Consider the following 21,091-nt stretch of genomic DNA (forward strand, 5'->3'; position numbering starts at 1 on the left):
CATGGCCTGTCCCCTGCATGTGTGTGCGGTCCTGGAGCTCCATGGCCTGTCCCCTGCATGTGTGTGCGGTCCTGGAGCTCCATGGCCTGTCCCCTGCATGTGTGTGCGGTCCTGGAGCTCCATGGCCTGTCCCCTGCATGTGTGTGCGGTCCTGGAGCTCCATGGCCTGTCCCCTGCATGTGTGTGCGGTCCTGGAGCTCCATGGCCTGTCCCCTGCATGTGTGTGCGGTCCTGGAGCTCCATGGCCTGTCCCCTGCATGTGTGTGCGGTCCTGGAGCTCCATGGCCTGTCCCCTGCATGTGTGTGCGGTCCTGGAGCTCCATGGCCTGTCCCCTGCATGTGTGTGCGGTCCTGGAGCTCCATGGCCTGTCCCCTGCATGTGTGTGCGGTCCTGGAGCTCCATGGCCTGTCCCCTGCATGTGTGTGCGGTCCTGGAGCTCCATGCCTGGTTCTCTTCCTGGAGGTCAGGGCCTGCAGCTCCATGCCTGGTTCTCTTCCTGGAGGTCAGGGCCTGCAGCTCCATGCCTGGTTCTCTTCCTGGAGGTCAGGGCCTGCAGCTCCATGCCTGGTTCTCTTCCTGGAGGTCAGGGCCTGCAGCTCCATGCCTGGTTCTCTTCCTGGAGGTCAGGGCCTGCAGCTCCATGCCTGGTTCTCTGCCTGGAGGTCAGGGCCTGCAGCTCCATGCCTGGTTCTCTTCCTGGAGGTCAGGGCCTGCAGCTCCATGCCTGGTTCTCTTCCTGGAGGTCAGGGCCTGCAGCTCCATGCCTGGTTCTCTTCCTGGAGGTCAGGGCCTGCAGCTCCATGCCTGGTTCTCTTCCTGGAGGTCAGGGCCTGCAGCTCCATGCCTGGTTCTCTTCCTGGAGGTCAGGGCCTGCAGCTCCATGCCTGGTTCTCTGCCTGGAGGTCAGGGCCTGCAGCTCCATGCCTGGTTCTCTTCCTGGAGGTCAGGGCCTGCAGCTCCATGCCTGGTTCTCTTCCTGGAGGTCAGGGCCTGCAGCTCCATGCCTGGTTCTCTTCCTGGAGGTCAGGGCCTGCAGCTCCATGCCTGGTTCTCTTCCTGGAGGTCAGGGCCTGCAGCTCCATGCCTGGTTCTCTTCCTGGAGGTCAGGGCCTGCAGCTCCATGCCTGGTTCTCTGCCTGGAGGTCAGGGCCTGCAGCTCCATGCCTGGTTCTCTTCCTGGAGGTCAGGGCCTGCAGCTCCATGCCTGGTTCTCTTCCTGGAGGTCAGGGCCTGCAGCTCCATGCCTGGTTCTCTGCCTGGAGGTCAGGGCCTGCAGCTCCATGCCTGGTTCTCTTCCTGGAGGTCAGGGCCTGCAGCTCCATGCCTGGTTCTCTTCCTGGAGGTCAGGGCCTGCAGCTCCATGCCTGGTTCTCTGCCTGGAGGTCAGGGCCTGCAGCTCCATGCCTGGTTCTCTTCCTGGAGGTCAGGGCCTGCAGCTCCATGCCTGGTTCTCTTCCTGGAGGTCAGGGCCTGCAGCTCCATGCCTGGTTCTCTTCCTGGAGGTCAGGGCCTGCAGCTCCATGCCTGGTTCTCTTCCTGGAGGTCAGGGCCTGGAGCTACCCCAACCTACCCTCCCTCCCCAGCCCAGGTAATTAAAGAGATGCGGTTGTTTCACATTTAACATCTTTATTGAACATTTTTAATTGTTTTCCTCCGTCTCTCTCTCCGAGTCCCCAGGGGTGGTGGAGGAGGCCAGGTCCGAAGAGGAGTCACCTTGCCGGGGGGGGAGTGGTGGGCTGGCTTCCCCGGAGCCTGGAGAGGAAGATTGTGGCGCTGTGGCCCGGTCAAACTTGCTCCGGATGTCCGCCAGTTGTTCCGCCGTGAGCTGGTTGGCGTAGAACCTGTCCGCGGTCCTGGTGTCGTGGCACATCACCCGGGCAAGCTGTCCCCTGACCTCGCTGCTGTGTGCATCCCTTGCCTGAAAAACAGAATAAAAATGTATTAAAAAACCTGGTGGTTTTTTCTTCCCCCCCCCCTCCGACCGGAGAAATGTGCTACCCACGTGTGTGGCCACTGCGCTGCGGAAATCAGTCATGGTCGGCCGGCCTGGAAGCCCCATCTCCGTCCAGGCACACTGGGAGAACCGCGTCAGCTTGGCGATCCGCTTCTGGTTGCTGCTGAAGAGGAGGAACCGGCACGGTGGGTTCAGCGTGTTCCGGACGGAGAGCCACCGGACGAACCAGCTGAACTCGGCGTGGGTCAGGAACAGCTGGGCCGCCCCGAAGGCCCTGTTGGTCTTGTGGTTCCTCACCTGAGAAGGGATGAGATGAGATGAGCTCCAGGAGCATGGAGCTCAGTGCGCCTGGTTCTCTGCCCGGAGCTCCATGCCCCTGGTTCTCGTAGATCCACTTACATTGATCACAAAGCCTGGAGATCCTTCCTCAGCATCCTCCATCGCCTCCTGGAGCTCCCCCACAGTCATGTTGGTCAGCACCCCAGGCCGGTGGCCGTAGACAGCAGACAGGTAGCAGGCCAGGTAGCCGTAGAGCCTGTGGCGGAGCTGGACGTTCGAGGGTGCCGCCTCCAGCTTCCCGAGGAGCACAGGGATGGTGGCCGTGGCCAGGCTCTTGCACCTCCGCAGCTGCTTCCTGCTGATGGACCTCTTGGCCTTGGAGCGCTTCACGGAGATCTGGTGGAGGGTTACCTCGGTCACGATCTGCTGGAGGTCCGCTCTGACCGCCCTGCTCACCCCCCTGATCTGTCTCTTGGTCAGCCTGCAGCCCCTCGGCGGGGTCTCGGAGAAGTAGTCCATGAACTGCGAGAAGTTCACCAGGTAGACCTTGACTGTTGTTATGGCTCTCCTCCTGTCCTTCAGGGCTTGTGGGAAGGCGTGGATCTTCTCCAGGTCATGCATGAACGCCCAGGTGGCGTTGAGAGGTTTCCCCCGGGCCACGAAGGAGAGAAGGCTCCGGATCCGGCCCAGCTTGGAGCGCGCGTTCATGCAGTGCTGCGGGGTGGGCAGGGCCCCACGGAGGTGCGTGTGGTACTCCTCCAAGTAGCTCTCCACGGCAGCGGGGAACACTAGCGGTGCGAAGGGGAGCAGGGCAAGCCCTCGGACCGCCCTGGTGCTGCTGGAGCCGGCCGGAGGGTCAGAGTCGCTCGTCTCCGCCTCTGGCCGCGTCCCGGCAGGGGCAGGAGAGCCAGCGTTGGAAGCAGGACCAGGAGGGGGAGAGCCGGGGTCGGAACCAGGACCACCAGGACCAGGAGGAGGAGGAGGAGGAGGGCTGGCCGTGGAGCCAGGAGGAGGAGGAGGAGAAGAGGCGTTGGAACCAGGGGGCGGCGATGCGGGCAGAGAACCAGGTCTGTGGGAGCGAGGCGGAGAATCCCTACCGGAAAGAGGCTCCAGGGCGGTCCCCGGAGAAGAGGAGGACACGTCTCCGTCCTCCCCAGGAGAGTCTGGGGCTGGTTGCTGCTGGTCCGGCAGGTCCAGCTCGGAAGCCAGCCGTGGCGTGGGCTCCGTGGACCTCAGTACGGAGAGAGCGTGGATGGTGGCCCTCCAGTGAAGGCTGCGGAGGTGCCCCCTTATCGTCTCGACCTCCAGCTCCCCGTGACCGGCGGAGAGGTGGCGGTCGACCCTGGGACCTCTGTAGGTGCAGCCCCGGACAGGGCAGTCCATTCCCCGGACGTTGACTCGCCCGTGGGCAAAAGCCAGCAGGATTTTCCGCTCCGCCTGGTTCAAAACGCGGTGAACTCGCTCTAAATGCTTCGGCAGCTGAGCAAACTTACTGCGGCAGATGGGGCAGCGTCTGTAGGGTCGATGGTTTGGCATCTGGAAGCTTCCCCGGTGCTCAAAACCTCCAGCAGAAGCGTCTCTGTCCGGCTGCCGGGGCTGGAATGAGCAGGTGCACCCTATTGAGGCCAATTAGCTGCAGGGGAACGGCGGGGCGCAGCAGGTGCAGCCTATTGAGGCCAATTGGCGGGGCGCAGCCGGTGCCCTCCGGCTAATCAGCGCCCTGGCAGCGTCAGCGGAGGCAGGGCAGCGCTCACGTACGCCCTGGCAGCGTCAGCGGAGGCAGGGCAGCGCTCACGTACGCCCTGGCAGCGTCAGCGGAGGCAGGGCAGCGCTCACGTACGCCCTGGCAGCGTCAGCGGAGGCAGGGCAGCGCTCACGTACGCCCTGGCAGCGTCAGCGGAGGCAGGGCAGCGCTCACGTACGCCCTGGCAGCGTCAGCGGAGGCAGGGCAGCGCTCACGTACGCCCTGGCAGCGTCAGCGGAGGCAGGGCAGCGCTCACGTACGCCCTGGCAGCGTCAGCGGAGGCAGGGCAGCGCCAACCGCGGACATTGGCCGTTCGCCATAGGTAGGGTTATCATCCACAGTCCAACGGCCAGGTCGAGCGCATGAACCAAGAGATGGAGGCCACTCTCAGGTGTCTCACCGCGTCCAACCCCGCCGACTGGAGCCGTTGCCTACCTTGGGTAGAGTATGCCCACAATTCTCACACTTCCGCTGCTACTGGTCTGACCCCTTTTGAGATATCTCTAGGCTACCAACCTCCTCTGTTTCCTGCTGATGAGGCAGACATTGCAGTCATGTCGGTCCAACACCATATCCGACAGTGCAAGGCCATCTGGGACAAGACTGTCGCTGCCCTTAATCGCACAGCTGAGCAAAATCGTCGCTGGGCCGACTGCAAGAGGAGGGCTGCACCTACCTACGAACCAGGTCAGAAGGTTTGGCTCTCCACTAAGGACATTCCATTAAAATCTGTTTCCAGGAAGCTGACCCCCCACTTCATTGGACCATATGTTATTGAGAAGGTCATTGGTCCATCTGCCGTCCGCCTGTGCTTGTCGACTTCCCTCCGTGTTCATCCTACTTTCCACATTTCTCAAGTCAAGCCAGTTCACTCCAGCCCGTTGTGCCCACCTGAGGAGCCTCCCCCGCCCCTGGGAGATTGACGGCCACCCTGCGTATACTGTCCGCCGGATTGTGGATTCTAGCTGGCGGGGCAGTATTTGGTAGTATTTGGTAGACTGGGAGGGCTACAGCCCTGAAGACCGGCTATGGGTACCCGGTTCTTTTATTTTAGATCCCTCCCTTATCACTGATTTTCGTTCCTCCCAACCCTCTGGTTCTTCTGGACCGCCGGGTGGCGGTCGTTGAGGGGGGGGGTACTGTTGGGTACCAGGTTGTGGGGTTAGTTTTGTTTTCCTTTTCAGCATCACCGACTATCCAGAAGAGGGCGCCAGTGGTTCGGTTTTGTCAGGAGGGCGCTGACAGGTTCAACAGGACGCACCTGATTGATATCATCATCACCTCCCAGGAGGAGTATATTAGCAGCGGGCTTCCAGCACTTCTCTGCCAGAGTGTTTGCCTTTAGTGGTACATCAGGCCCCTGAGTCACCATTCAGAGTAGTTTCTAGGTTTCTTCGTGCAGTTTTTGATCAGTCTCTTATCACTTTTTTTTTTTTTTTTTTTTTTTTCAGGACGCCTTCAAGTGTCCCTGGAGAAGTTTCCCCAAGTCCTACTAGCTTTGGATTACCCTTTGAAAACTCCTCTCTAGCTGGGAGCTTGCTTTGCACCGCTGGTTCTCTACGCCTCCACTCTGATCTACCTGTCCGCCCTCCAACGCCACGTCCGTTGTCGGCCTTCCAACGTCCGCTTCTCTAACTCCATTACTTGGAACCACTCCCCTCCGCAGCTCCAAAGTTCTCTACACAAGTAAGCACTAAACTATATTCCAGGAGTTTGGTCGTTCCCCACCGTCATTCAACTCACCATCTCCCCTTTCGCTTGCAGCCGCTCCGGAGTTCCTGGTCGCGTCACCCTTTCAGTAGCTCTGTCAAATCACTTGTACATATTGTAAATAAACTACTGCATTTATTCCTCCTCTCCGTGAGTGTTCCTGCATGTGGGCTCGAAACATAAAACCCACCATGACAGTTGTTTAACAAATTACCCAATCCATTTTCAGATGTATGATGTAATGTCTATAAGTCGGCGTCATTCCCAGGTGAAATAAAGTATATTTCAAACATACTTAAATTGGTGAAAGTACATTTTAAGTATACTAAGCATTAAGTGTACTACCTATAAATATATCTGAAGTATACTGAAAGTATACTTGTACCAATTTTGAAATTAGAACTTTAAACATACTTAAACATAATTGTACCAAAATACACTTTTAATATTTTAAATAAAAGTATACTTTAAGTGAACAAAATATATATTTGCCCAAGTCTAAATATACACTTTCTCAAATATATTTAAAATATATTTTGCGTAAATTTAAAAATATATGCTCAAAATAGAATTTTTAAAAATTTACTTAACACTACTTTAAATTATTTTCAGTATGTTTTAAATTACATCTCAGAGTAAATTTTAGGCTAATAAAGTATGCCTTTTTAAATTTTCTTTATTTAACCAGGTGAACCCCATTGAGATCCAGATCTCATTTTCAAGAGGGACCTTGGCAGAAGTCTGCAACACGCAGCAACCTAATTACAAAACAAACTAATTAATGCATATGCAGAAGTATGTCTTATAAGCACCTTTAAAGTGTGTTTAATGTAATATGTAGGCATACTTTTTAAGTACCTAAAAAGTATGAAGTTTTAAGTGCCTTAATAATCTTTTACTATTAAAATTGCATACAATAAAAAAAATGATAATCATGATGTAATTTTTAAGAAAGTACCCAATCCATTTTCAGATGTGTGATGTAAAACCTTATAATCAACGGCATAAGCTCCAGTTGGTACTCCAGACCAAATGGTGGCGGTATTGCACACTTTCATTTTTTTTAAACGCCATCAAGAGAATAGGGTATATGCCACGGACTTCCGTTTTAGCACTTCCGCATTTTTTTTCCACATAGCCTGTTTCCGGTGCACAGGTCACTCTGTGTTAGAGATGGAGTTTTTCACTTGGTCCTTGCTGGATTTGCCCACAGTAACCTTTAACCATTTTAAAAACAAAAAGCAGCGGGAGGATGTAACTTCATTACCTAATTTTCTAAGAAGAATCTCAGAGGGAAAAAAAGAGAAATTACGTTGTGTAACGCAAGAACAGATTATAGCAGTCAAGTGGAAAAATTCACTCTAACGTGGATAATAATTATGAAACAGCAAAGGTAGATAATCATATATTCGGGATTCGGGAAATACGTGATTTGCACCATTTCTTCTGTGGATTTTTTTATGTGGGTCGGTGCCACTTAAATGACTGTAAAGCGAAGGTTTTGGACCTTAATCTGACTGACTTCTTGTGTGGTTTGGAGCATTGCTGCTCTCGGCTGCTTTTAAATTACCGTGCTCGGTATCGCTCCGACTGCATGTTAAATGTATTTTATATAATTGTCACATAAACAAAAACTAAGGAGTTGCCTAAAAATAATTTCATACTCCATATAACATAAACGCACATCAACACACACGTATTGACTTACCTTGTGCCAAATCGCTGCCTCTGTTCTCAGCCTGTTCCCGTTGCAGTGGATTTCCTCCGGCATTATTTTCCTCCAACAAATTATTCCACTAAACGAACCACATACAACTCCCTTTATATCCCCCATCTTCCCATTTCTGACGCTGGATCTTCAATATCCTCAAGCTTTGAAATAGCAGGCAGCTACAAACCGCGTGTTAGCTGTAGTGGCTAAGTTTTGGCTACAGTCCGCTGTCGCCTTGATATCAGCTGGAAAATGAAAAAACTAAGCACTGGATGGTACTGACTAATTACTGGAAACAACGGCACACCACAAAACTCAGTCGTTGTACCAGCAGCTCACAGATATTTTAAGTTTCGCGTCTTTTTCATGGTACAGATCTTGCAGCTTCGGCCAAGAACAATAGGAGCAAGCAGGACCCGGAACCAACCTATGTGGAATAAATTCAAACGGAAATACGTCACCACCTCTCGTGGCATATACCCCATTTAAAAACTTGAACGCAGGGAAGATAACGGGCGCTGTTCAAATTCACCATTTTTACTCGCATAATATTGCCTTAAAAATACAGAGGGCATTGACAATAGTTACTAATTTTGGTAAATTCAAGCTGGTGACGTCCTAGTCAGAGTTAGACGACAACACAACGGGACAACAACCGATGGAAATGAAATGTGTGTCACAAAAGGAGCCCAGGGGGACGAAGGCTGCTACGTGTTGCTAGCTGGTGGTAAGTTTGCTTATTAATTATCTTCATTTAATTATAAACAGTGCAGTAAAGATATATAACTTACGTTGGTTTCATAAATAATTATTTTATCAATTTTATTGTGACTTGTATGATTATTACCATAGAAATCATTCAGCTTCATGTTGTAACTGCATGGAGGCTCTGTTTGTTGCGACTTATACTTTAATTCATAAACTTAACCTGGTTTTAATTAAGAACGATAAGACAAAGAGACTTTGATATTGTGAGGTTGTTGTTCTAACTCATTCATCAATGTTTTTATCTTCAACATATGTTTGCATTGCAGTCTTAGCAAATGAAGATGAAAGAGGAAGCCAGAGAAATCAGGTGTTGGGAAACTAAAGACTTTCCTGTCTCAGAAGAAGCTCTGGCTCCACCAGATCACCAACCAGCTCTGAAGATGAACCTTCACATTGTCTTCATGATGTAAGTTTGTTTTTGTTTTTTTCAATGAGGAGCTAGCTACATTTTCAACAACAAAAACTGGTGTGTTACCAACACCAAGTCCTTAATAAACATGATTTGATTTAAAGGTAACTGGACATAATTTTTCCCCTTGTTAATCTAACATTTCTCTTTCATAGATTTTATTTGTTGTTGGCTTTCAAGGTCCTGTGATGGACTGGTGACCTGTCCAGGGTGAACCCTGCCTCTCATCTGATAACTGCTAGAGATGGGCACCATCAGCCCCCCTCGCTACCCTGCAAGGATCAGTGTTCAGATCATGGATGGAAAACTTTTAAGGTAGTTTGTCTCCGTAAGTCCACACTTAAAACAGCTTCATAGTTAATGCCAACATCAACTGATTCGATGACATTGCTGACTATTTTTTTTCTACTTCTAACATAAACAGGCAAAGCAGTCACTCAGAAATGCTTTTCCACCCCAGGTATCCGGTCCCAATCATCATCAGTTCTGATGATGTCACATACACAGTGAGTACAAAACGTCTTAAAATTGTAAGCATTATTTTTTTATTTGCCATTTTTCTGTGTTCTTTAAAATACAAATGCTTTCTGTTTAATTGCTCTATTCTTTTTTGTAGGTTTCTGTAGGTGCAGTGAAAGGAAATATTCTGTCGTTGATCCTCACTGTCATTTTTTATTGTCACACTTAAAATTTCATGTTCATTGTGTTTACTTTTGATGTGTAAACTGATAATTTATGTAAAGTTCATAAAATTGAGTAAAATTTGACAATTTTAAAATGTCTGTAATAAAACAACATAATTGAATTACCTTGAACATCTTGTATAATTAATCTTTCCATGTAATTGTAGCTTAAAACAATGTAAGTACTGTAGTGTAGTTATGCATGTAATGTACAAAGTATAAATAAAGACTTATGAGTAATTAAAATTGTACTTTATTAGCAATAGCAGTAAATCAAAAATAAAAATTAAGTGTAATTTAAATACATTACTAATATATTAGTAGTATATTTAAAATATATTAAAAGTATATTTTTAATATAATTCTATGATAGAATTAGAACACTCAACATGGAATATTTTGGGAACATTTTTCTTGAATACTACATAAAAAAAAGCATACTTAAAGTATACTAAGTATAACTTTAAGTTGTTCCAAAAAAGTACGTTGAGTATACTAAATATACTAAAAGTTGTAATTTAATACTATTTAAATACTACTAAAGTATACTAAGCACAAAAAAGTTGTTCCAAAATAGAACAGTTTAAGTACATCAATCAAAGTACGTTAAAATTTAGTATACTAAAGCATACTTTTTTTTTTTACTTAGGTTAGCTCCAGTTCATACTCCAAACCACATGGTGGAGGTATTGCACACTTTCATTTGTTTTTTAAAAACACCATAAAGAGAAGAAAAGCCTTGAATCCAGGAAAGCCCATAGACATAATATAACAGTAGACCCCGCACTGGCTGCTACGGCGCAGGAAATACGGCGGCCATCTTGGAGCGGTATACCCTCCTTCTTTGCTCAATCAAAACAGCAGAAGATGCCTCCGCACTGAGGGATATTGTTGTTCGGATCTATGGATTATTGATGTGAGGGCTCCACAGACAACATTTCACAAGTAAGATGGACATATTATTGTGTATATATCGTGATTAGAATATTACTTTACTGTATTTATGTCCACCGGCGACATACCAGCAAATATTAGCTACAGTGCTTGGTCTAATACGGGTTCAGCCCCGCTATGAAGGCTAACTGAGATTCCGTAAATCTAAAAAATTAATTATTCTCCAACATTGACTTAGATTATCTGACACAAGAGCCTATATTAGAAATCAAACAATATAACACATATTATAAAACTTAAGTGTTATAACATCCACCGGCAAAGTTTACACAGGTGGTAAAGACTCTTATTTATATTCTTTCACTCTGTCAAAAGTAAGATACATCCTAAATCTTCCGTTTTTGTTTTGAAAGTTTCATAAAGACACGATGTGAGGAAGAAGAGGGAGATATCTATAAAGAGAGATGGATTCACTGCAGCACGGATGAATCTCACATTGGATTTTGGACTCATCGGCTGAAAAACATAAACATATACATAAATGTTTATATATATATATATATATATATATATATATATATATATATATATATATATATATATATATATATATATATATATATATACACTGCTCAAAAAAATAAAGGGAACACTCAAATAACACATCCTAGATCTGAATGAATGAAATATTCTCATTGAATACTTTGTTCTGTACAAAGTTGAATGTGCTGACAACAAAATCACACAAAAATCATCAATGGAAATCAAATTTATTAACCAATGGAGGCCTGGATTTGCAGCCACACACAAAATTAAAGTGAAATGTTCCCTTTATTTTTTTGAGCAGTATATATATATATATATATATATATATATATATATATATATATATATATATATATATATATGTAAAGCAGTGCACAAGTGTCCCAAAAGAGGGTGCTGTTGGTACCACCGCAATCCTGGCATGTTTGTCCTGCCGGAGACACCGTAGTGCGGGGGATTTTTGTGCGCTAACTGCTGTATTCCTTACAGTGTGTTTACTGCCTGTAAGGTAAGCAGCAGCTCCGCTGGCCCGGTGTAAAAATGAACATTATATATATTTCTATTGGTTCAGATTGCCAGTTAGGCACAGATTACATTTTCTTTCTGGTGATTGATTGGTTTGTGACGTTTGATCGTTTTGTGATGCTTGATTGTTTTGTAAAACAGAAAAAAAGCGGTTGAATGCTGACAGTGTGTTTACTGCCTGTAAGGTGGACGAAATAAACGCGCCAACGTCTCCCCACAACCACGATCGCTGTGTCCGATTCCTCTTTTCTGCACGGATCACATCCCACCTTCACGCACAAGTAAAACACAACGCAGAGTCCATAGGGTGTCTTCCATCAGCGGCAGATCCAAAGAGGGAAAGCCTGGGTTACATCTTGGTGCCGTGACCCGGATAGTGGTTCTTGGAGACCAACAGGTTGGAGGGAATTTTTTTTTTTGGAAAAAAAAAAAAAAAAAAAAAAAGAAGAAGACTTCACTCCCGTTGATTGTGCCTGCTGTTTAAACGTGGGATTCCTGTGTATTCTGTAAAGATTTGAGTAAAATGTTGTGGTGTTAATTTGTTTTGTGATAGTAATGTAAAAAAAAAAAAAAAGCTGTCCAGCTAGCCATTCGAAGAGGTCGTTGTGACTCGATATTGAATATTCATAACAGTTGTGACGCTTTCATTTTTTATTTTTTATTTTAAATGTCTATAAAATGTGCTAAGAAGTGTGTTGAATGTATTTGCTACAAAGAACACTATAGTAAGCTTCCTCAGACATAGACACATGATCTGTTGTGCTCATAATTCTACATAACAGTAAAAAGTAATAAAGAGAGAAAGAACGTGTAAATATGTGGCATAATTACTCAGCTGAGCCTCTGAGTCCAGGATCTCTGACAGGGTCCCAGCAAAATAATCTCAGTGCCATTCCAGGTCACACACAACTGCAGCCATGGGCAAGTGAAGGGCAGCTTACTCCTCCTCCTCCTCATTTATCCTTCTATAGTGACCAGAATCCTGTCCCCCTGCAACCGTCTCTTCTTCCTCTTCCTACTGCCCCAGCTGCACCAGCCCACCTTGGTCATCAAAACTATCCCAATGCATTCCAAAATGCATCTCAGTTGGTACAGCAGCCCAGCACACAACCTCAAGGGGTTGATAACCAGACAGGGCAGCTTTTGGGACGTAGCACCCACACCTATCTAGACCACCCACATTCCACCCCGCACTCCCAGCCTATCCAGGTGGGCTTTCAAATACCTCCAATGGCCAGCTGTGCAGCTACTCTGCTCCCCCCAGTAACAGGCAGCCATTACCCAATTACCCAGACCTCTGCACCAAATGTCAGGGCCCCAGCAGCTGTGAATGTCAGTAATCCTGTTCCTGCTGCACAGTCCATGGCAGGCTCCCAGCCCAGACCCACATTCCAGCCCTCTCGATCTGTTGCACCTATTTATCAGGGTTGCACCCAGGGGGAACCACAAACACAAAATACACCCGCTGCAAACACCGGGGCCCCCAATTCAGCTCTAATTAGTTCCCAGTTTGCCTCATATGGAGCCTCCAACTACATTGGTCCCGAGCAGGCCGGTGTACCACAGCACATGCAGCCGCATGCATTGGGGTGTAACACATATGACCGCTCAGGAGCTGCCTCATACATCCCTCGACCCCCACCTGCTGCCATCGCCTCGTATGCATAGCATCCTGATCCTCAGTTAGATGACTCTGGGAGGACTACCATCAATCCACGCCTCCCCCAAGCAATATATGGTGGTTTCCTGCAGACTCACCAGGTAAAGAATGTGCAAGTCTTTACTGGTAATGCAGACAGACGGTAAGATGCTGGTGGAAGACTGGATCCGTGATATGCAATACCTGTTGGATGCCATTGACCTCCCTGTACATCTTCGCTTCTCCACAGTGGTTCGACACCTCAATGGAGAGGCCAGGAAGCTGGTTCTCAACCTCCCACCCAGTGACCAGACCCCCGAGAAGGCATTCACCGAACTGAGAGCAGAGTACAGTGATACTCAGGGCTCGTTAGACCCTTTAGCTGACTTTTATGAGCGTAGCCAGAGGTCATGCGAGTCCGCCTGCTCGTATGCCATAGCGCTGGAGGCAATCTTGCGGGCTGTGGAAGAAAACCAGAGGGGTGGTAGGCCCTTTCCAGATCGGGATAGTAAACTGACTCGTCAGTTTTTAAGAGGGCTGATAGATGAGCAGGTATTTGCACGAATAGCTCCCATGAAGCCCATGTTACTGAGTTTTAGAGAACTGCAGTCTGAGTTACGAAATATGGCCAGAGAAACAAAGAAGTTCCAGCCACAAAATAAAATAAAGAAGACATTTACTCAGGTGCAGATGACCTCAGAAAGCTCAGCTGTGAAGGTGGAAGGAAAGCAGTGCACTTCTGAGCTCTCTGAACTGACCGAGATTGTCAGAAAATTAGCTCTTAACCAAGAAGAGCAAATGGCCAAGCTGTCCAAACTGGAATCGAGTATAAAATCCTCCCAGTTACCCTCAAACACATCTCCCTCATCAGCAAATTCCACAAGCCACAGTTCAAGTGTTACATGCCATCGCTGTGGAAACCGAGGGCACATAGCTAGATTCTGTCGAGCAGTACTTCCTGATCCCACCTCCACCAGGACTCGCCCCGCTCAGTTGTCAACCTCAGCAGAGGAAATCAACATGCCCCCAGCTCAGGGTTTAAACGCTTAAAGCCCATGGTAGCAGGGGCAACCATGGGCAAGCAGAAAGCCCCATCCCCAGATGATAAAGGCAATGCTAATAGAGCAGAGGGCACTCCTCTGGTGGGCCCAAGAAATGAGGGAGAAGTGGAGATAAATGGCATTAAATGCAGGGCTCTTATTGACTCTGGATCTCAAATCACAAGCATCACCCATAGCTTCTGGCACAACCACCCAGACCTTCAAAAACAGAATCTGCAGGCATCCAAAATTACTATAGAAGGTGCTGCAGCTCAAAATGTGCCTTATTATGGTGTCTTGCAGATCAAACTTAAGGTCTTTGGAGAGGACTGTATGACTGTCCCCACATTTGTTGTCCCTGATTCTGAATATCGCTCCACAGTGCCTCTGCTCATAGGAACCAATGTCATCCGTGCATCTAAAAGTCACCTACAAGCAGTTTATGGTGTCAAATTCCTCCACAAAATAAAAGAGAGCCATCCAGAATGGCATTCTGCTGTGATGGAGGTGGAAAACACAGAAGATCAGATGCACGGCATGGTTGGCCCTGCTGTCTTCACTGGCCGGGCTATCTGCATCCCTAGTGGTAAAGAGGTGGATGTGAAATGTAGGATTAAGGCAGGCCCTCAGAGAAAAATTTATACTGCACTGATTTAAAGCACTTCTCCACTCCAGCTCCCCCAAGACCTACTGGTGGCTAAAGTTCTCACAGATGTAAAGAGGGGATATGCTCCAGTCAGAGTCATGAATGTGTCCCAGAAAAACATCACTATTAAGCCCAACACTCAGCTCGCCACAGCCTTCTTGGTGGACAAAGTGGTTGAATCCTCTGACACAAAAGGAGACAAACATCAAGGTGAAATGGAAGAAGAGCTCTGTCTGAGCCTGGGTCAAGTGGTGGCAAGTTTTGAAGTGGACTTAGTTGGAGCAGCAGTGGAAAATGAAGACCAGCGTGCTCTCCTCAGGAAACTAGTGGAGAAAAATGGGGATGTCTTCTCCCAGAATTCTATGGATTACGGCCATACAAAGACTGTGCGGCATGAGATCCCTCTGGTAGACTCAAAGCCGTTTCGACTTCCATATCGTAAGATCCCCCCTTCTCAGTGGCAAGAGGTGAGGAACCTTCTGACAGAGATGGAAGCTGCAGGAGTTATCCGGCCAAGTAAGAGCCCATATGCATCACCAGTGGTGATTGTTACTAAAAAAGATGGGTCATTAAGGCTTTGTATTGATTACAGAAAACTGAATTCCTGCAGCACACGTGATGCATTTCCTCTGCCTAGAATTGAGGAAGCATTGGAGGCACTGGGGCAAGCTAAATACTTCTCCACACTGGATCTCACGTCAGGCTATTGGCAAGTTGAAGTGGCAGAACATGATAAACACAAAACTGCATTCAGCACACCCATGGGGCTTTTTGAGGCCAACAGAATGCCATTCGGGCTCCAGAATGCCCCTTCAACGTTTCAGAGGCTCATGACATGCTGTTTTGGGGATCTGAATTTCACTCACCTGCTCATTTACCTTGATGACCTCATAATATTTTCCAAAACATTTGAGGAGCATCTGGAACGCCTCCGGCTGGTTTTTGATCGACTGAAAGAACATGGTTTGAAGTTAAAACCCTCAAAGTGTCAGTTGGTGAAAAAGGAGGTGCAGTATCTGGGCCACATAGTGTCTGCAGAGGGAATCAAGACAGATCCAGAGAAGATCAGCAAGGTTAAGAACTGGAAAACGCCCACTAACCGTAAAGAGGTCCTGCAGTTTTTGGGCTTTGCAGGGTACTACAGACGCTATGTGAAAGGTTATTCCACGCTGGCTGCTCCCTTGTACCGTCTCACCTCCGGTGACCCCAGAAAGAAAAAGAGAAAGACACATAAACACACTGATTCTGAGCGACCCTATCTATGGACTGATGAGTGCGAAGAGGCTTTTCAGCGTTTAAAGGGTAGACTGGTAACAGCGCCAATACTAGGCTATCCAGACTATAACCTACCTTTCATGCTGCAGACTGATGCTTCTGGGGAGGGACTGGGTGCTGTGTTGGCTCAAGTTCAGAATGGGGTCGAGAGGGTCATAGCTTATGCCAGCAGAGGCTTAAGCCCACCTGAAACCAGATATCCAGCACACAAGCTGGAATTTCTGGCCCTAAAATGGGCTGTCACAGACAAGTTCTATGACCATCTTTATGGACGTTGTTTCTCTGTCTTGACTGATAATAACCCCCTCAAATATGTTATGACAACAGCCAAGCTTGATGCCACAGGGCAGAGATGGGTGTCCCAGCTGTCGTCGTTTGAGTTTGACATTCAGTACAGAAAGGGACAGAACAATGCAAATGCTGATGCTCTTTCACGCATGTCCAACCAAGAAGTCACACAGATCTTACAGTCATGCCCTCATCATGTCAGGGTAACTGAATCAAAGCCTCCAGAGCCCCTGCATACAGTCGACAACACTGCTGTTTCAAAGATCCCAGATAGCTGTGTTTTCCCAACAGTGAATCAGCTGTATTTGGATGTGGGAACGGATGCACTTCCAGCAATGACAATTCAACAAATCCGTGCAGAACAGAAAGATGATCCCATTATTCCCCAAGTTCTGTATTTCAAAAATAATAACAAAAAACCACCTCGAAGCGTGAGGATCAGCCTGGGAAGACATGGGAGCCTTCTCTTAAAAGAGTGGAGGAGGTTGGTGGTCAGAGATGGCATCCTATACAGATGCATCACGGATGGACAAAGAGGACGCATTGAGCAGCTCATCTTGCCAGAGAAGCTGCGGGTGGTGGCTAAAACTGCTCTGCATGATGATTCGGGTCATTTAGGCTTTGAGAGAACTCTACAGCTGATAAGAGAGCGATTCTACTGGCCAAATATGTCCCTGGATGTCAGATCGTGGTGTGAGCAGTGTGAAAGATGTTGTCTTAGGAAAACCCCCACAGGCACTATTGGAGCTCCTCTTGTCAGCATCCACAGCAAAACCCCCATGGAGCTTGTGTGTGTAGACTTTCTCTGCCTGGAAAAGTCAAAGGGGGGCATTGAAAACGTACTTGTTGTAACGGATCACTTTTCCCGTTATGCTCAAGCCTACCCCACCAAAGACCAAAAAGCACGCACAGTAGCCAAGGTTCTGTGGAAGAACTTCTTCTGCCGGTTTGGTTTTCCAGCAAAGCTCCATGCAGACCAAGGACGCAATTTTGAGAGTGCAATTGTAAAAGAATTATGCAAGATCACTGGCATCACTAAGACTCACACCACTCCATATCACCCACAGGGCAATGGGACCACTGAAAGGTTCAACCGGACCCTAATGAATATGCTGGGAACTCTGCCACCTCACCTAAAGCCCAGGTGGCATGAATATGTGGATGCCATGACCCATGCTTACAACTGCACGAGACATGACTCAACTGGATATACTCCATACTATTTAATGTTTGGGAGACATCCCAGACTTCCAGTGGATCTGGTGTTTGGGACCTCAACCTCTAACAGCCAAGCGAGCTACAGTGACTATGTGCAGACACTCCATGACTGCCTGCTGGAGGCTTATGCGCAGGCTAATCACAGTTCTAGGACTGCCAAGGAACAACAAAAGAAATACTATGATCAAAAAGCAAAGGATCAAGTATTCAGCCCAGGGGACCGGGTGCTGGTCAAAATATGTCATGTGGAAGGACGGCAGAAGCTCGGAGACAAGTGGGAGCCATGTCCTTATATTGTGGTGAAGAAACAGCCTGAAATACCAGTGTATGTGGTACAACCCGAGAATGGTGGCCCAGAAAGGGTGGTTCACAGAAATCTTCTCACCCAGTGCATGTTTATCCCTGTTGAGGAGGTGAGCAAACGTACAGCCGAGGAGGAGGAATCAGATTTGGATCTGAATGAGACAAGTTCAGAGGCAGACCTGCAACAGAATGCAGATGCAGTCAGCAAGGAGGAAACTGGACCCCCTCTGCAGCTTGGAGAAACTAAACAAAAAGACAAACAAGCTAGCCAAGAGGAAGGGGATAAAGCAGGAGAAAATGCACCCCATGGAATGCCAGATTCACTGCAGAGCAGTTTGATTTCAAGAAAAAACCCACCCAGGACCAGACATCCTCCAAAAAAGCTGTCGTATGAAGCACAGGTCACAAAAACAGAAGAGGAGCAGCAGAAGATAGAAAGAGGATGGAAGCTGTGGCAGAGGGAAAGGGCAAAGAGAGCTCACAGACACACATAAAACACTCGACACACAAAAATACATATCGTACAAGATAAATCTGAGCAATACATTTTATTGTTGATGTTAAGACTGTTAAGGGTTCTCCCAGTTAACTCTTTTTCGATGTTTTGTTTAGTTTTATGGCAGAGACGCCATCAAATAAAGAAGGGGTAGATGTAAAGCAGTGCACAAGTGTCCCAAAAGAGGGTGCTGTTGGTACCACCGCAATCCTGGCATGTTTGTCCTGCCGGAGACACCGTAGTGCGGGGGATTTTTGTGCACGAACTGCTGTATTCCTTACAGTGTGTTTACTGCCTGTAAGGTAAGCAGCAGCTCCGCTGGCCCGGTGTAAAAATGAACATTATATATATTTCTATTGGTTCAGATTGCCAGTTAGGCACAGATTACATTTTCTTTCTGGTGATTGATTGGTTTGTGATGTTTGATCGTTTTGTGATGCTTGATTGTTTTGTAAAACAGAAAAAAAGCGGTTGAATGCTGACAGTGTGTTTACTGCCTGTAAGGTGGACGAAATAAACGCGCCAACGTCTCCCCACAACCACGATCGCTGTGTCCGATTCCTCTTTTCTGCACGGATCACATCCCACCTTCACGCACAAGTAAAACACAACGCAGAGTCCATAGGGTGTCTTCCATCAGCGGCAGATCCAAAGAGGGAAAGCCTGGGTTACATATATATATATATATATATATATATATATATATATAAATAAATTATTATTATTATTATATTCACTATTAATCATTATTTATTTGTGTCATTATTAATCTTTATTTATTAGTGTTTGTATAGTTATATAAATATATATTGATATTACTAAATAATTTATTAAATAAATTATTAACAGCTGTGTGCTTTGTAGGGCTGAAACGATTCCTCGAATGATTCGAGTACCTCGATTACTAAAATTCCTCGAGGAAAATGTACCTGCCTCGAAGCTTCGTTAATTTATGTTTTATTAGTTAGCGCACCGTGTTCCGGCCGGAACTTCATTTGCGTTGCGCGGAGCTCTCACTTCCGCCTCTGAGTTGTTGACAAAAGCTAAGTCTCAGCGGCATAAAGTCCAATCTTCAAGATTGGCCCATGGGGATTTTATTGATTGATGATAATGCCCGACTTTTTATCGTTTTTGGGGAACCAATAAGCATCCTTAAAATGACTGGGGGAATGCCTGGAGTACGGCAGCATTTCTCCTCCGGGGCTGCTGGTTGAAAGCGAACGGCGGGAAGAGCGCTGAGGTGAGCGGATAGACTGAACAGGGCGGGCGGCTGAGTAGCTGATGCTTACCGTGTAAATGTAGCTTTACCGACGAACCGCACAATAAATTTCATATCCCGGTCTGAAGAAACGGGTGGCGGAGCGCATCGTACATGGCTGGTAGATGAGTTTCTGAGTGTGACCAGTGAAGGTGTCGTAAATATCCCGTATTGCTTCCCCCCGTGTTCGTCCCCCGGTCTAACGGTTCGTCAGTCCGCTGGTCTATTTCCTCCCCTCCACCCCATCTTACGTTCGTTCATTCACCCTCTCCTCCCACTCCAGGCGGCATTTCCCGTATTTTCAAACCCAAAGCGTGACAGGTTGGGTGGCAAGGTGAGTTTAATTAATCTATTAAACTCACTGAAGATGAATACATAAACTAAAAGCTGGATTGTAGACATTTTTATAAGCATATTTGTGAGCCTGCCTCTTTGTTATTAAATTCAATATAATTTCAGATTTTTCTATAACTTTTCTTCTGGTTAACTTAGAAAGTGAGCTATTATTGTTACAGGTTAGTTTTCTAAGCTACAAAAAAGCAACTGTTAGGGATGCTCAAATATGAAAAATTGGACTGATATTGATATCTGATAGTAACACCGGTATTATGCCAGATTTACCAATATTTCATTTTATAATTTTTTTTATCCGATTACTCGATTAATCGTAAGAATAATCGATAGATTACTCGATTACTAAAATATTCGTTTACAACAGCCCTAGTGCTTTGTAAAGTGCTCATCATACATCAATATCAGAATATTCCATTCCTATTCTACTGTTATAGCCACTAAGCATATTTAAATATGATGAACTATGTATTAAAAACATACTTAAAAATACAATTGTTTATAAATGTTGCTTTGATAGATGTTTGAATATGGTTTCCAGTAACAAAAAAGTGTGTTATGATCGATTAAATGCGCTGATACATCATTGTGCCTGCTAAACACATAACGCTGAGTGGAGTGGTGTACCGCTCCAAGATGGCCGCCCTAAATCTCGTCAGTGACAATAGGCGAGAGCGGTCCATGAGGCGTCTATCCTTATATTATGTCTATGGGAAAGACAACAGACTCTGTTCAAATTCGCCATTTTTACTCGGATAATACTGCCTTAAAAGTAGAGAGGGCCTTGATAGTAGTTTTTTTTTTTTTACTTTATTTACAAACAAACAATATACAATTGCATACATAAACGTGCTCAAGGTGCTGGAGTAACAAATCCATAAATTCCATCAGAAGAGAAAAGGAAGAGAAAAAAAAACAAACTAAAATTACAAATCAAATTCATCACTCAAGTTTATAAGTTTCATAGCTTTAGAGTTGGTGCATATTTTTAAAGATTCTAAAAAGCATCTTGCATAAGCTCTAAAGACAGTGAGGTTGGGTTTGTTTTTAGCAAATTTACAGGCATGTATGTGGAACTTAGCCAACAGAATAAGAAAATTTATAATATAATCTTTCCCAGACATAGTATTATTGGAAATACCAAATAAAACATGTTTAACATTTAAAGGAATAAGTACATTACATATCCGACTAAAGAAAACATTGAAATCACACCAAAAGGTTTCGCTAAACGAGCATTCCCAAAAAAGGTGGGTTAATGTTTCTTGTTTGATGTGACAAAAGGAACAGAGAGGATCAATATTTGGAATATATTTTCTCAGTACTGAGTTTACAGGGTAACACCTGTGCAAA

General features: G+C 46.4%; 1 protein-coding gene and 1 long non-coding RNA gene across 2 annotated transcripts in view; both read right to left on the reverse strand.

The window, feature by feature from the left end:
• Nucleotides 1-21,091, reverse strand: part of LOC106909602 (uncharacterized) — a 56,823-nt gene that overhangs the window by 25,190 nt on the left and 10,542 nt on the right. The window lies entirely within an intron of this gene.
• On the reverse strand, nt 1,608-4,007 carry LOC106910731 (uncharacterized). The gene is made up of 3 exons (XM_088014879.1): nt 2,355-4,007; nt 2,004-2,252; nt 1,608-1,919 (listed from the first exon to the last, which is right to left on the reverse strand). The coding sequence occupies exons 1-3, from the start codon at nt 3,768-3,770 to the stop codon at nt 1,641-1,643; spliced, it is 1,944 nt and encodes a 647-aa protein (XP_087871005.1). The 5' UTR covers nt 3,771-4,007; the 3' UTR covers nt 1,608-1,640.

Source organism: Poecilia mexicana, unplaced genomic scaffold (assembly GCF_051168715.1).
Source record: "Poecilia mexicana isolate PSO_F unplaced genomic scaffold, ASM5116871v1 scaffold_17, whole genome shotgun sequence".
NCBI lineage: Eukaryota > Metazoa > Chordata > Actinopteri > Cyprinodontiformes > Poeciliidae > Poecilia > Poecilia mexicana.